The 12,401-nt window shown below is 49.3% G+C and overlaps 1 protein-coding gene across 1 annotated transcript; it reads left to right on the top strand.

Annotated features, from left to right (window-relative positions):
- Positions 1–311: 311 nt before the first annotated feature.
- UBXN11 (UBX domain protein 11) lies at positions 312–11,510 on the top strand. The gene is made up of 12 exons (XM_009817494.2): positions 312–375; positions 1,768–1,868; positions 2,642–2,696; positions 3,748–3,824; positions 4,305–4,422; positions 5,805–6,022; positions 6,364–6,441; positions 7,869–7,989; positions 9,150–9,250; positions 9,494–9,561; positions 10,334–10,480; positions 11,345–11,510. The coding sequence occupies exons 1-12, from the start codon at positions 312–314 to the stop codon at positions 11,508–11,510; spliced, it is 1,314 nt and encodes a 437-aa protein (XP_009815796.2).
- The last annotated feature ends 891 nt before the right edge of the window (positions 11,511–12,401 follow it).

Here is a 12,401-nt window from a genome sequence, read left to right as displayed (position 1 = left end):
CAGCACACGGTGCTTCCCCCCGCACACTCCAGTGTGCATTGCCGCCCACGTCGGCCCCCCCAGGGCCCCCCAGGCCTGGGTGGTACCGCTTACCGCCGTTATTTTGAGCCCCCTTTTGTCAACGATCCTTCAAAAAGCTGATGGCCACCGGCCTTCTGGGGACCCACAGGGCTGCACGTGGCGGTGACAGCCTCAGAAACAACACCAGCTCGAATAAAACCTCCCCAATTTCTTATCTGCTGCCTCCTGGCCGGCATCGGTCCCCAGCAGGTACCAGGGATATCGGTCAGTCCGGTCTCGCACGGGTTCAGATGGCGTTTGCGTTCCCTCAGTCTCAAGCGGAGAAGAGTTGCTTCCTGCAGCTGCAACGGCATCGCAAGCGTCGGCTCTTTCACCCGCTCCTGCCCTGATGCAGCGGGCACCGCTGCACCTCACTCACCCGGCTCTCACCCCCTCTGCTCTCAGGCAGCTCCCACAGATTGCGGCTCGAGGATTTTAACAGTTACTACAAGGCACGGATTTAGTTGTGGGTGTATGAACACGCACTCTGCCCGGAAAGCAAGGATATATGGACTGGGAAGATGGGCTGATGAAAACAATGTACCATTCCAGCTTTTTTGGACAGCCTTTTCAGTTACATTTTAAAAAAAATTTTAAAAATTTGCCCATCAGGCAAATCTTCCCAAAATTAATGAACCTATGTTTTATTTTTACATATTATCCCCTCTTATTTTTACTGAAAGGGCAGAGCTGTCCAAGTTCATTGCCTCCACTGGTAAGGCTTTCCTTACCATCCTACATGTTTTGCAATGATTGTAGCTCTTTCTCTCCTACGTGTGTCCAAAATCAGATAAGTAACAAAAGGTTTCCACATCCTCAGCAAGACCTAGAGCACGGTAGAGCCTCATCTATTTTTACAGTTCCATTTTAGGTCACATCCTTCCTACTAGACCTTAGAGCAAAAACTCCCTTTCCACTTCCAGTGAGGTTTGCTGCTTCTGTTAATCAGAGTATTGTGCTTTTTGTTAAAGTAGCTCAATATTACCACTTTCTGCCTCACTGTGCAGCGCAGGATGCTCTGTACGAGTATCATGGTCTTTTTCTGCTAGCCCCATTTTGTGTTCACTCTTCCTGGCTGCTGAGATTGTACCTTCCCTTGCGTCCTGGCTCGTAACGAGTGCCCACATACACTCAATTAGTCTGACAGTGCTTATGGGAGCAAATGGACTGGGTCACTCGGCTTTCTCCCGCCCTCTCTTTCCCTCACCATAACCCCAGTATTTCTTTACCTGCTTTTGGAGAAGTTGTATCCAAACCGCTGACCTGTTTTCTTTCTTTCATGCTCTTCGTGCCTCTTCTCAGAAGATGACAGCCTGTCTCCTAGGAGAAAGAATCCAGTCCAAGGCAGTCTCCCCTCCTGCTCAAGGGGGACAACACTGAAAAAGAATATGCAGGGTAAAGTCCCTCAATGATTAGGGGATTCCGGGCCATCACAGTTTCTCAGTGACAGCCTGGTGGACTCAGTACCCCAGGCCAGGGCTAATTCCTGTGGTCCCCCTCTCACACACACAGTGTGCTGTCAGTGACACAGCCACCTCCCTACCAGTCAGGAGCCAAGGGATTTCAAGCCAGTACCCCCAAAGGGTACCCTCGTCCTACCTGCTGTGGCAGAACAGGAATTCTTGTGTGGGGTCCCCTATCGCGCAGCTAAATCTCCAATACCAATCGCCGTTTTAGAGAGGTAACACGCTGTATTTGTGCTTTCAGGCACAGCTCACACTGACATGGAGCTCATGTCTTCCATGATGCAAAAAATCACTCTGTTGGAACAAAAAATAGAGAAACAAGTGCAAGAAATCCAAGCGAAGGTAAAAATCCTGCTCCTTATTGAACCTGTTCTGTGCTCTGCTACTGTGGCTTCAACCGTCAAAGCATTACACGGGCTCAGACCTAGTTTGGGCAAAAACAAGTTAATCTGTTGCTTGCTCTGTTAATTACACAAACGAGGCTTTGCAAAGTGACAGAGCAATTGTATCAGTCCTTGGGGTGGGAGAGGGGACAGTCCCTGCTGTGACTTCTTACAGTAAAGACTCTCAGCACCTTTTCACTGATATTATTAGCTGTTTGGCTTCAGACCTTTCTTTTCTTCCTTTTGCTTTCTGAAACAACAGCTGCTCATACAGCAGAGTCATCCTGGAGCAGACCTCTTTGCATTTCTGCAGCTTAGCATAAATACCCTTTTTTTTCTTTTTTAAAGAGGTGGCTGCAGAGATGCTGATTTCATTTCTAGATCAGCCACTTACTGCAGGTCAGAGCATGAGCTGTGCCTGGGCAGGAAGCGCAGGGGCACCAGCCCGTGTGTCTGCCTACAGCTCTTGTGCAGATGGAGGAAGGGGAGACAGGTCAGCGTGTCCCTCACCTGTTCTTGGAGCAGTGTATTTATATCACACCCCTGATTTGAGTCTAATTAAGGTATTTGTGAAGATACAGCCTTTCTGACCCTTATTTTGCCTGCCTCTGAGTGGGCTGGAGAGTACGTGCACCACTGACTCACCCAGCCCGGACTAATTATGCAAACTGTGCCTCAATGTCCTGAAGGCCAAGGAACTAAACAAGGTCATTATTTGTTCTGGTCCTGAAGGATAGGAGGATTGCTGAACTTGAAGAGAAGATGAAGACTCTTGAGAAAGGAGAAGGTAAAAATTGTTCTACCCTTGGCACCTTACTCCCACCTGTGGGAGAGCTACAGAGCTCCTGGTACTGCAACAGAGCAGGCTTGGGGACCTCCTCTCTGAGCCATCCTTGCCTTCAAAGCCCAAGAGCCTCTTTGGTGAGTGGTATCAGTTACACGCACACGGTACTATTTACCAAAGCAGATCCGCACCTTACACTTGCATCTGTTAGTGGGCTTTTCTGGTGCGGTGCAAAACATTGTTTCCTGACCTATTTTCTGTGGGTTACTAAGTTTCCATGAGCATAGACCAACCACACAGATACTTGAGGATGGTCAGAAAAAAAAAGAACAGTAAATACCGCAGAGTTCAAACAGGCTGGAAAGACAGGGCTAAGTGAAACCAAAAATCAAGTTGGAGTCTCAAATAGTATTACAGGTCCAGGCTCACTTGTCCCATAAGGCAGCCTAACTCTAAATTGAACCCAGCTTTGAGTGCGTCACTGAAGGTCTTCCCCTCCATTCAGTTCCTTGCAATCCAGCAGCTCTCCAGCTGAGCCCAGACACGTTTCCTACAATGGCTGAACTACCTTGTTAGCACAAAGCTGTGGTAAGTTCTCCATTTCCTGAGCAGAGAACAAGAAGATGCCTGTGAAACCACAAACATGTGTTTTGTACCTCATCATGCATTGTTCTAGCCACTCAGCCTAGGTTTCTGGATCCAGCTTTAGTGGACACCTGCTCATTTTTTTTAATAGGTCCCTTAAGACTGAGTAAGCCAAGTAATTCTCATTGTATAATTGCGAACAGCACGGCTCACATCAGCTTCCCACAGCATAAAACTTCACCAGTATTGTTCACAACTATCTTTTAGTCTATCAGCATCTTTCTCAAAGGGCTGCAGGTTGAATTTTCAGGGACCAGCATGCAGAGCTCAAGTTCAGCTCCTGTGTTGTACAGGCTTGAGTTCACTTACGGTACAGGCAGGTACTGCTGGGGCATCGGTGCTACGTGACACAGGTTATCTATAGCTCTTCTTTAAGGCTGGACATAGAAAAACAAGTCTTCCCTTTCAGATGCTCCTGACTCATCCACAGCAGAGGAACTGGAAATTAGGTGCCTTCAGCTGCAGACCCAGGTCTGGGAGATGGAGGTGAGACACCTGCTTCACTTGCCTTAAGCCATCTGCACCTTTGGTTGGAGATCATTGCGGTCCCAGGCTGCTTGGTCTTTTTCAAGCTGCCACTTTGATCATCACAATTCTTCACCTCACCCCTCTGAAAAGAAAGAACAGGTTGGATGTGAGCTACAGGGCAGTAGGAGTTTTTTTAATACACAAACATTTGTGCCTCCTGCAAGCCTCTTCATTTTGACTTTTAGGACCGTAGAAATATTCTTTGCAACTGCTACAGTCTTGGAAGATTACTCTGTCACTACAGATACTTTCATTCTCCCTTTTGCCTACTAGTAGAGTTGCTACTACTACCCTGCCAGAGCCAAAGACCCTCAAGACAAACTTTTTCTTTCACCTCCCCTTCTGCTTCTCACAGTCACAGCTGACCCCTCTCAGACTTCCATTTCTAGTTTTTGGAAGCTTGGGTCTACAAAGATGACTTGTACTTTCTTCTTACAGCGGTTTCTAAATGACTATGGTCTGATTTGGGTTGGAGAGAGACATGAACATGAGCTGGAAGATTTAGAATTGCTCAAGAATGAAGAAGAGCTGCCAGCAAAGAGCCTTTGGAAGCCAGGTAAAGCACCAGCACTCTTTGCTGAAAGCAGCTATCCTAGCTCCTGCTGCATGCTTAAAGAAGGTATGATACTCCCCAGAGTAGGTAAGTGTCAAAGACCCAGAATTTGGGTCTTCAGAATTTGTGATCCTGTGCTGAGGTCTCCACATCAGTCCATCTCAGGGACAGAGACATGGAGCAATTTAACAGGAGCTAAGCCAGGCAGAACATTGGTATTTTATAAACTTATATTTTGTAAGCCCCATCTAGGGGGAGAGGAGGGAACCCGATGGCTCAGCTATTTGGAAGGATACCCTCGCAGCAGCTGCTTCCTGAAGAGTTCACATACCCTAAGTGTTTGAAGCTTGATTGCTTTAATAACACTGACGTAAAATGAGTGGAAAATGGAATCAGATGCTTTGTGTATATAGTAGCTGTAGTAACTTACCCATATTGTCTGGCCCTATCAGAGACTATTGTTTGCCTTTCCTCCCAACCACCACGTGAGTGGTTTAATTGAGACCTGATTGTGCTGTATGGGGTCCAAGCACATTTGGCAACGGCTTCTTAGGAAGTGGTAACGGAGAAAAAAAAATACTTGGGCTGTACAGCCAATGCTGCTTCCTAACCAGCATGCAAATATTAGCTAACTAATCCTTCCCTCCCTTAGATGCAGGAGGGGAGAAGATGAGGGAAGCAGAAGAAATAGCTTTCATTGTTTTCAGCTGACTTACCCTTTTTAAGGGAGATTTCCCCCACCCTCCTTTATCAAATCATAAAAAAGCAGAACAGAAAATACCAAAAGCTTTACCTATGCCTACATCTCCTCTTTCATTTCCTCTTCTGATTTCATTTTTCTGTCCCATCAAAACTCTTTTACTGCTTCACTCTACCACCCTCCTCAACCACCCTGATAAACATCCTCAGCAGTGTCCCAGCAAGAGCGAGCAATCTGCTGGTGGCAAGGAGCAGGCAGCCGGCTGTGTTTACACCAGCATTTCTTCAGCCCTGATCCATTTATCCCATCTAGTTAAGTTCCCCACTCGGTGCATTTTACACTAAGGGGCAACACAACACTTTTGAAATTACAACCAAAGACAAGGAGCTGAGTGTAGTCTCTAGAGCTGGCTGCATCTGTAGCTGGCTCTGGAGTTACAGTAGCTTGTGGCAAGAGGGCTGTTTCCCCACTGCCCTGCCCTTGTCGTTTTGCACACACCCATGTAAAGCTGGCAGCGCTGCACCACAGCGGCACACGTTGCAAAAGTGCGAAAGGTGAAGCATGGAGAGGCAGCACAGACAGCCCAAAAATGTTAGGACTCAAATCCACCTTGAATTCACACAGACGTGAAAGCTGCTTAGGCTGGCATCCCCTTCCCCCTGTAACTCTGATCCCTCTGCCACAGGTGAAGCAGTTGTTTCCAAACACCAGATTAATTTCGATTTAATCTTGGAAAACGTGAAGGATTTGAATGTGCTGGCTGGAGAAGGCATTTCTCAAATCGAGCACACACCTGGGGGTGCTCGGCTGAGACAGCCAGAACCCCTCCCTCTTACGCTGTATCAAAATGGGATTGTCATGTTCAACGGACCCTTTCGGCCCTACGAGGACCCATCCGCACAGGTATGGAAAGGTCTGTAGAGGAATTAGACTTAGAGCCACCCTGCTATCATTCACTAAGCCTCAGGAAAGGGAATGTATAGGGACAGGGCTTGTGAGCTCATCTCAGTCCTAAAAAGGAACAGCTACTGAGACCTCCAGCTACTCACCTGCGTTCCCATGGTGCCTTTAAAGATTAGTATGTCTTTGTATAGGAATTTTTAGAAATGGAGATTCTGGGTCTTTGATGCAGACTCCTCTGCACGGCAATAACAACACAAATAGGAGCAGCCCAGAAGGAATGTATCAGTCATGAGATAAATAGAAAGTCTAAGGTACGACCACAAGCTCTCATTTTGTTTCAGCAATGCCTGCAGGATATTATGGATGGCTATTTCCCTTCGGAGTTGCAGATGCGCTACCCAGATGGCATCCCTTTGCAGGTAAGCGGCACAAAACCCTATTCATCACCTTTTTGAAAGAAATTGCTCCCTTGCTTCCCAAGAAAATCGTTCAGGTTTCTTTCACCAATCTGCTGGATGCTCCCCATAGCAAATTAAGTTTGAGGTTTCTGAACACAGCATACATGCAGCTTTTTTGTGCATGTGTGTCTTGGGGAAGGGGTGGCTGGGAGCACACCTGCTAGAGCCGTTACAGGAAGTGAGCGAGCGTTTCGGCATTAGGACTGAATGGTTTCTCTGCCTCGGTGAGTCTTGGCTTTGGAACAAGACTTCTAAGAGCATAGCAGGCTTTGTAGAAGAGAAGTAGTACGTGCAGTGTCTGAAGAGCTGTGTAACAAGAAGGAGAACGAGAGTGCTCAAATAGTTCCCCCGGAAAAACTTTTAAAAACAGTTTGAACAACTCTCAAGGAGGATGTCAGGAGAGTGTCTTTTACTACAATTGAAATGTATTTGACCACCTGAGCTTCTTTTGGGCCCCACTTTTTGATTTCTCAGAAATGGCAAAAAGCCAAGGCCACATTTTCAGGCAGAAAACAGGCAGAGAGCCTCAGAGGACTCTAATCTAGGTCTTGAAGTGCATCCGAAATGTAAGAAGGCATAACCAGAGGGGTGCACCTTCCCACTGCCACAAAGAAAGCAGGGCACAACTACACGGGTAAGTGTGAGGTCAGGACAGCCAGAGTGAGCTGGTAGGTGTGATAGTTAAAGTCAGATTAAAGAAGGGTTCTGGGAGGCTGTTGGGGCTGTGGTTCCCTATAATCTGTGCATAGTTGACCACGTCTGGAAGCCACAGGACAGTACCGTAATCTGGGGTAAACACAGAGCGCATCCATCTGTGATATGGACAGACAGTGTAAGAGGAACATAAGTGGAACCCAGACAGAAAGACTGCCCCTATTTATACAGCTTTGCCCACTGCTGGGGGCCTCAGGGTAGCACACTGCCTTCCTTGGTTTGTTAGCGCTGTCTGACAGTCCCCACCGCAGCTTCTTACTGCCAAATCCCTCCCCACCCCCAACCTGCTGCTTTCACATCACTTCCCACCCAGAAAGCCTTTTCAAGTGCAGAAGCAGACGCAGGTCCAAGCACACTTCTTACAACTCGTGGGAAGGAGCAGCTGCCCAGTGCCGGTTGAGATGGATGAACAACTACCCTGAGGTCTAGGTGGGCCATCCTGGGGACTTGAGGGATCCACCAAGATTTACTTTGTTAGAGAGCCTATAGGAGCTGAAAATGCATTTCACTGAATCTGGACAGCTGGAGCAGCTTCCAAGGAAGCAGCTCTCTGGTTTCACTTGGGGTTTACAACTGGTGGTTGTCATTGCTGTGTTTTATTGTGCTCTGATGCAGTGAGAACACATTTGTGCAACAGTCAGATTTGCTTATGGCAGCTGACCTTAATTCAACAGATCACTGACAGAAGGGACGCGGTATTTCGGGAGAGAGACCTTCCAGGGAGTTTTCCCGGCCATGGCCAAGTGGTTGGCCATTCAAAATCCAGTGAGGTGCAGGAAACCACTGAGATCCCAGGTAAATTCTTAAAGCTGCCTCAAAAATGCAGCTAACTCCCAAGGAGGAGCATCAAAGCCTTACCAGGGCAGTCTGGCTAGTAGGAAGGGAACATGCAGGGTTTCAGTGAGGAAGGGAACACCTCTGGGTCAGAGCCCTGCGCTTGTAGCCCCAGTGTTGCTTCAGGAGCTGGGAGTCAGGCAGCACACATGGTGTCCTCCCATCATTAAATCCTCCTAAAGAATGAGACACACCAAGTAATAAAAGACCAGAAGATCATCAGGTTTGCAAAAACATATCTGCCCTGAGCCTTTCTGAAAGGCCAAACTCCTTCTAGCTTCACCTTTATCAGCATCCAAGAGTGCTGAGGGAACCCTGCAGACCTGGGAGGGGGGAGCACCTTGCAAACAACCTTTGGTTCTCCTACAAGCTCATTCCGTAAAGGCGTACATCTTCAAGCCAGCCCGATCTTAACTGTACCACATATGGGACAATTCCTCTTCAGACTTTCATAAGAGAATATGGGACATAAGGTCAGGCCACAGATTCCTCGTTTTGCTTCTAGACTCCACCAGTCTGCATAAGCAATACCTGTCAGGGTTGGAAAGTCAAATGCAGTCAGTCATTAGACAGAAATAGCAGTTTTGTGCATGCATAACTAAACCCAAACACGTGCATTGCCCATCAGCAAGATCTTCCTATTTATATAAAACTGTACTACTTGTTTGTTCATCTCAAGGCCATTCACAAACAGAAGCTGTGCTAAATATTCCCTTTATCCAAGTAGTAAAAAAAAAATACTTGTCTAGTGACACCACAGAAAAAGGAATGGACACCTACAAGATGAAAAATTTTCCAAGTCTGTAAAAATTGTATGGTTTCAGTTTTTCCTGTTCACAGCAGGGCTAACCAGGTTTCTACCTGTTGTGCACCCCAGCTGTGTGCTGAACAAGCTGCACAGTTGCTCACTGTTGATGTTGACAATCAAACATTTAGTGGGCCAGAAAGTGGGACAAGCTTCAACAGGGGAGACCGAGAGCCAGTCTCAGCCTAGCTAGGGGAGGTTAGAGCTCTCCCTGTTGGCTGTTGCACTCCCTCATTTCACCAAATCAGCCTATTCTGGAGGCAAATTGTTTGTCAAGAAGGTCACACATGGACACATCTCCCCTCTGCTCCGGCAGGTCCCAAAGTCTCCTTGGAGCAGTGTCTCAACAAGCTTTCCAAGCCCTTGAAACATGGAGAAGTGATCGGTGTCCGAGGCTCGGCCAGAGCAGCGCAACAGGTATGAGTGGACCCCCCAAACACCCACAGGATGAGGCCAGCAGCAATTCCCCGGGCTCAGCGCCCCACACAGCACCAGAACCCCCTCTCCTCAGGCCTCTCTCAGCTCTGCATAACCTCCTCCTCCCAGCAAGGCTCTGCCAGAGCACACTTGGCACTTTGGCACCCGCTCCCGGGCTTTCCTGGCACTGGTTGCTCTCTGTGCAGAGCAGGCAGCGGTGACACTCACTTGGTTTGGTTTCAGGGCTCTGGTGGGGTGCGGAGCAGCAAAGAGATCCTGGTGGAGACACCCAGGCTGTCTGCCCTGGAGAGGTAGAGGCACAGCCCCCTGACCCCTGCCCTATCAGGCTCCCATCTTCCTCCTATTTCATCACTGCGGGTTTATTTCAGGGGTTTCAGTTGAGGAATTAAATGGACTTGCCCCTTTTATACCTTAGAAGTAATTAGAAAAAAGGCCCAGTTTGGTCTTTTGGGAAGACCACTGAATTGTTCATGGTAAACCTGCCATCTTTTACATCTCTAACAAAAGCTTCTGTTGTTCAAAATGTTACTTACTTATTGCTGTGAAATACTTTTCCCAACAGCAAGCCAAGGCCTAAGAGTTTGAAACCATCTAAGAAGCTGTTTGCAGTCACGTTAAATGGGAGAATCCCTCCAGGAAACTGATGCCCAAGTGGGAGGTCACACTAACAGCACTTTTCCACTCATAGTCTTCTGGCAAGACAAGACCCAAATAGCTAATGAAAAAACCACCAAGCAGATTATTTTTAATCAAAGAAGTAGGGCGAAGTACTTACCAGACAGCTCTGATCTAAAATGAAAGAGCTAAAAAAGGTCAGCAACCTTCTTTTCAAGGCACCTTTAAGCAGGGAAAGCAAAGCAGCAGTTTGGTCCATGGGTCAGTTTGCTTGCCTGCAGTCAGACAGGGCCTTGTTCATCTCAAGGACATTCCCAAACATGAAACACCTCTCCCCCGTTCAGATCACCCTGGCAGCCCAGGGGCTCTGCCCGTTGAGTAGAGCTCATAGGCTCTGCCGCTGGCAGAGCCCTCACTCCTCAGCTGACGAGGTTTTCTAACCTCCAGGGTGAAGATGGCTGAAGAAGCTGGAGCTTCTGCCCCTGATGTCTGCACTCTCCGCATCAAATCTGAGAGCGGGGAGCAGATGTACATTGTAAAGATGCTGTTCACAGAGACCATAGGTGACCTACGCCAACACCTCACCCACGCCAGGTAGGCCTAGAACTTCCTCCCCTCCTCGCTCCCCAGCCGGCTCCGTCAAGCCCCAGGGAAGGTTTCTGGGCTGCCGCTCAAAGTCCTGGAGCTGTGCTTCAAACAGATCAGCTTGAGCTGAGCAGGGCCAAGGGTTACAGTCCCAGGAGCTGCTGGGCACCCTTGCTGCTTTGGCTCCACCGCCCACCGGAGATGCTCTCTGGGCAGCACTGCCAGGGCCATGCTTAGCTCAGGGCATTTAATACCCACCTTTCCCAAAAAGCTGACACAGCAGCAGAGATAAGCCTCTCTCGTCCTCTCAAAATTGCTATCTGACCCAGGTCCATTGCTGCCTTTGCCTCCTTCCAGCTGCTCAGGAGCACTCATCTGACTATTGCCACCGTTCCCAAGGTGTTGGTGCAGCCTGGAAGCTGAGCTGCAGCCTTCAGCTTGGCTGATGGATCCGCTGCTGGACAAACACCGCCCTTTGCTCAGCCAGCTCTATATCCCAACGCATTTAATGCTGCCCAAGGGCTCACACATCCCTTTAGGGACAGTACCAGATGGCAGAGGGGACCCCTTTGCTCTCCCCTTTTCCCATTCCTGTTGCGGGCCGTAGCTCTGGCCTCAGTCTAAGCCCACAATGAGCTCACTGCTGTTGGGATGCAAGAGCCTCCTTCCCCACTGCAGCTGTGCAGCCTGGAATGGCCGCTCTGTGCCTGGCTGTTTGCAGTTTGGGCGGGAAGCCCTTTTTTCTGCTCAGCCTGTGCTTGTGAAACAGTCTCTCCCTTTGCTCTTACATAACCGCAGCTGGATCAGCCAGAGCATCTCAACAAAACCTTGGGGGAACCCGCGTGTAGGAAAGATTGTGCTGTTCTTTCCTAGGGGTGGAGACTCCGACTCATATGAGATCATCAGTACCTTTCCCCAGAGGGTGTACACGGACAACTCCAGGAGCCTGCAGGAATGTGGCCTGATCCCCAATGCCTCCTTGCTGCTGCGGAGAAGAGAACCCTCCCAACAAGAGGGGACAGGGCTGCAAACAGCTTAACAGCTCCTAGCAAGAGCTGCTTACCCCGAGCAAGAGGAAGGAGCTGCCTTCCACCATTAGCTGTTGTAACCTCCCCTGTCTGGGAAGAGAAGAGAGGGGTGTCTTTCCAGATGTAGTTTCATTGCGCCGTTACCTGGGATGGAGAGAAGAGCTCGGAGGCAGTTTGGCCTCTGCCTTTGGCGGAGGGTGCCAGGCCCAGTGCTGCTACCTTGTGGGTGGATGCTTTTCTCCAAGAGAGGTGGGCTCCTAACATGGGGGCACTTCTGGCAGCTCAAACCCGAGGCCTGGGTTCCTATCTCTGCTGAAGGTTACACAGGTTGATCCCTGCCCAGGGAAGGCTGCCAGCTTTACACCAGTACTGGGCAGCTGCTTAGCTGGGCTTGGGGATTCTCTATAGCAGCAGGAGAGACAAACAGCTAGGCTCAATTTGCTTTCCACACACAGTTGCTCCCCAGAGATTTCAACTGCACTTACACCACGAGAGAAACAGGCTCAGCTATCCGGTCCCTGGTGAAGCTAAACCAAAGGCCTTGAGCCATCGCAATGCTGGGACTGAGCCAGACTCATCTCAGCCAGGAGATCCTGCTACTGGGTTTCCTGTACGTGAACAACTCCTTCCCTTGGACAGCCCCCAGCTCCAGTGGGGCCCAGGCTCGCAGCCACGCTGAGCCCGCCTGCATCAGCCCCAGCCGCCTCCCTCCCTCCCAGCCAGGAGCTGGATGCTGCAACAGGACACCGTGTCATTGGAGAAGAGCATAATCCCTTCGCTGCTTCTCTACTGAACCCTGAGTAAAGCATCTTCCTCCCTCTCCCGCGGGCTGGGGCTGTGCTCTGCAGGCCCCTTTCCCCAGCACATTCTTCCTGTTTCAGCTGTGACAAGCTCCCACTTGA

This window comes from Gavia stellata, chromosome 29 (assembly GCF_030936135.1).
Source record: "Gavia stellata isolate bGavSte3 chromosome 29, bGavSte3.hap2, whole genome shotgun sequence".
Taxonomy (NCBI): domain Eukaryota; kingdom Metazoa; phylum Chordata; class Aves; order Gaviiformes; family Gaviidae; genus Gavia; species Gavia stellata.
Note: the sequence above shows the minus strand (reverse complement) of the source record. Positions and strands in the feature narration are given on the sequence as shown.

Excerpts from the sequence above, each read along its gene's own strand:
- UBXN11 (XM_009817494.2), top strand. The coding sequence starts at position 312 with ATGGCGTTTGCGTTCCCTCAGTCTCAAGCGGAGAAGAGTTGCTTCCTG. Across the intron at positions 2,697-3,747 it reads GACTCTTGAGAAAGGAGAAG|ATGCTCCTGACTCATCCACA; the intron begins GTAAAAATTGTT and ends CTTCCCTTTCAG. Across the intron at positions 9,251-9,493 it reads CGGCCAGAGCAGCGCAACAG|GGCTCTGGTGGGGTGCGGAG; the intron begins GTATGAGTGGAC and ends GTTTGGTTTCAG.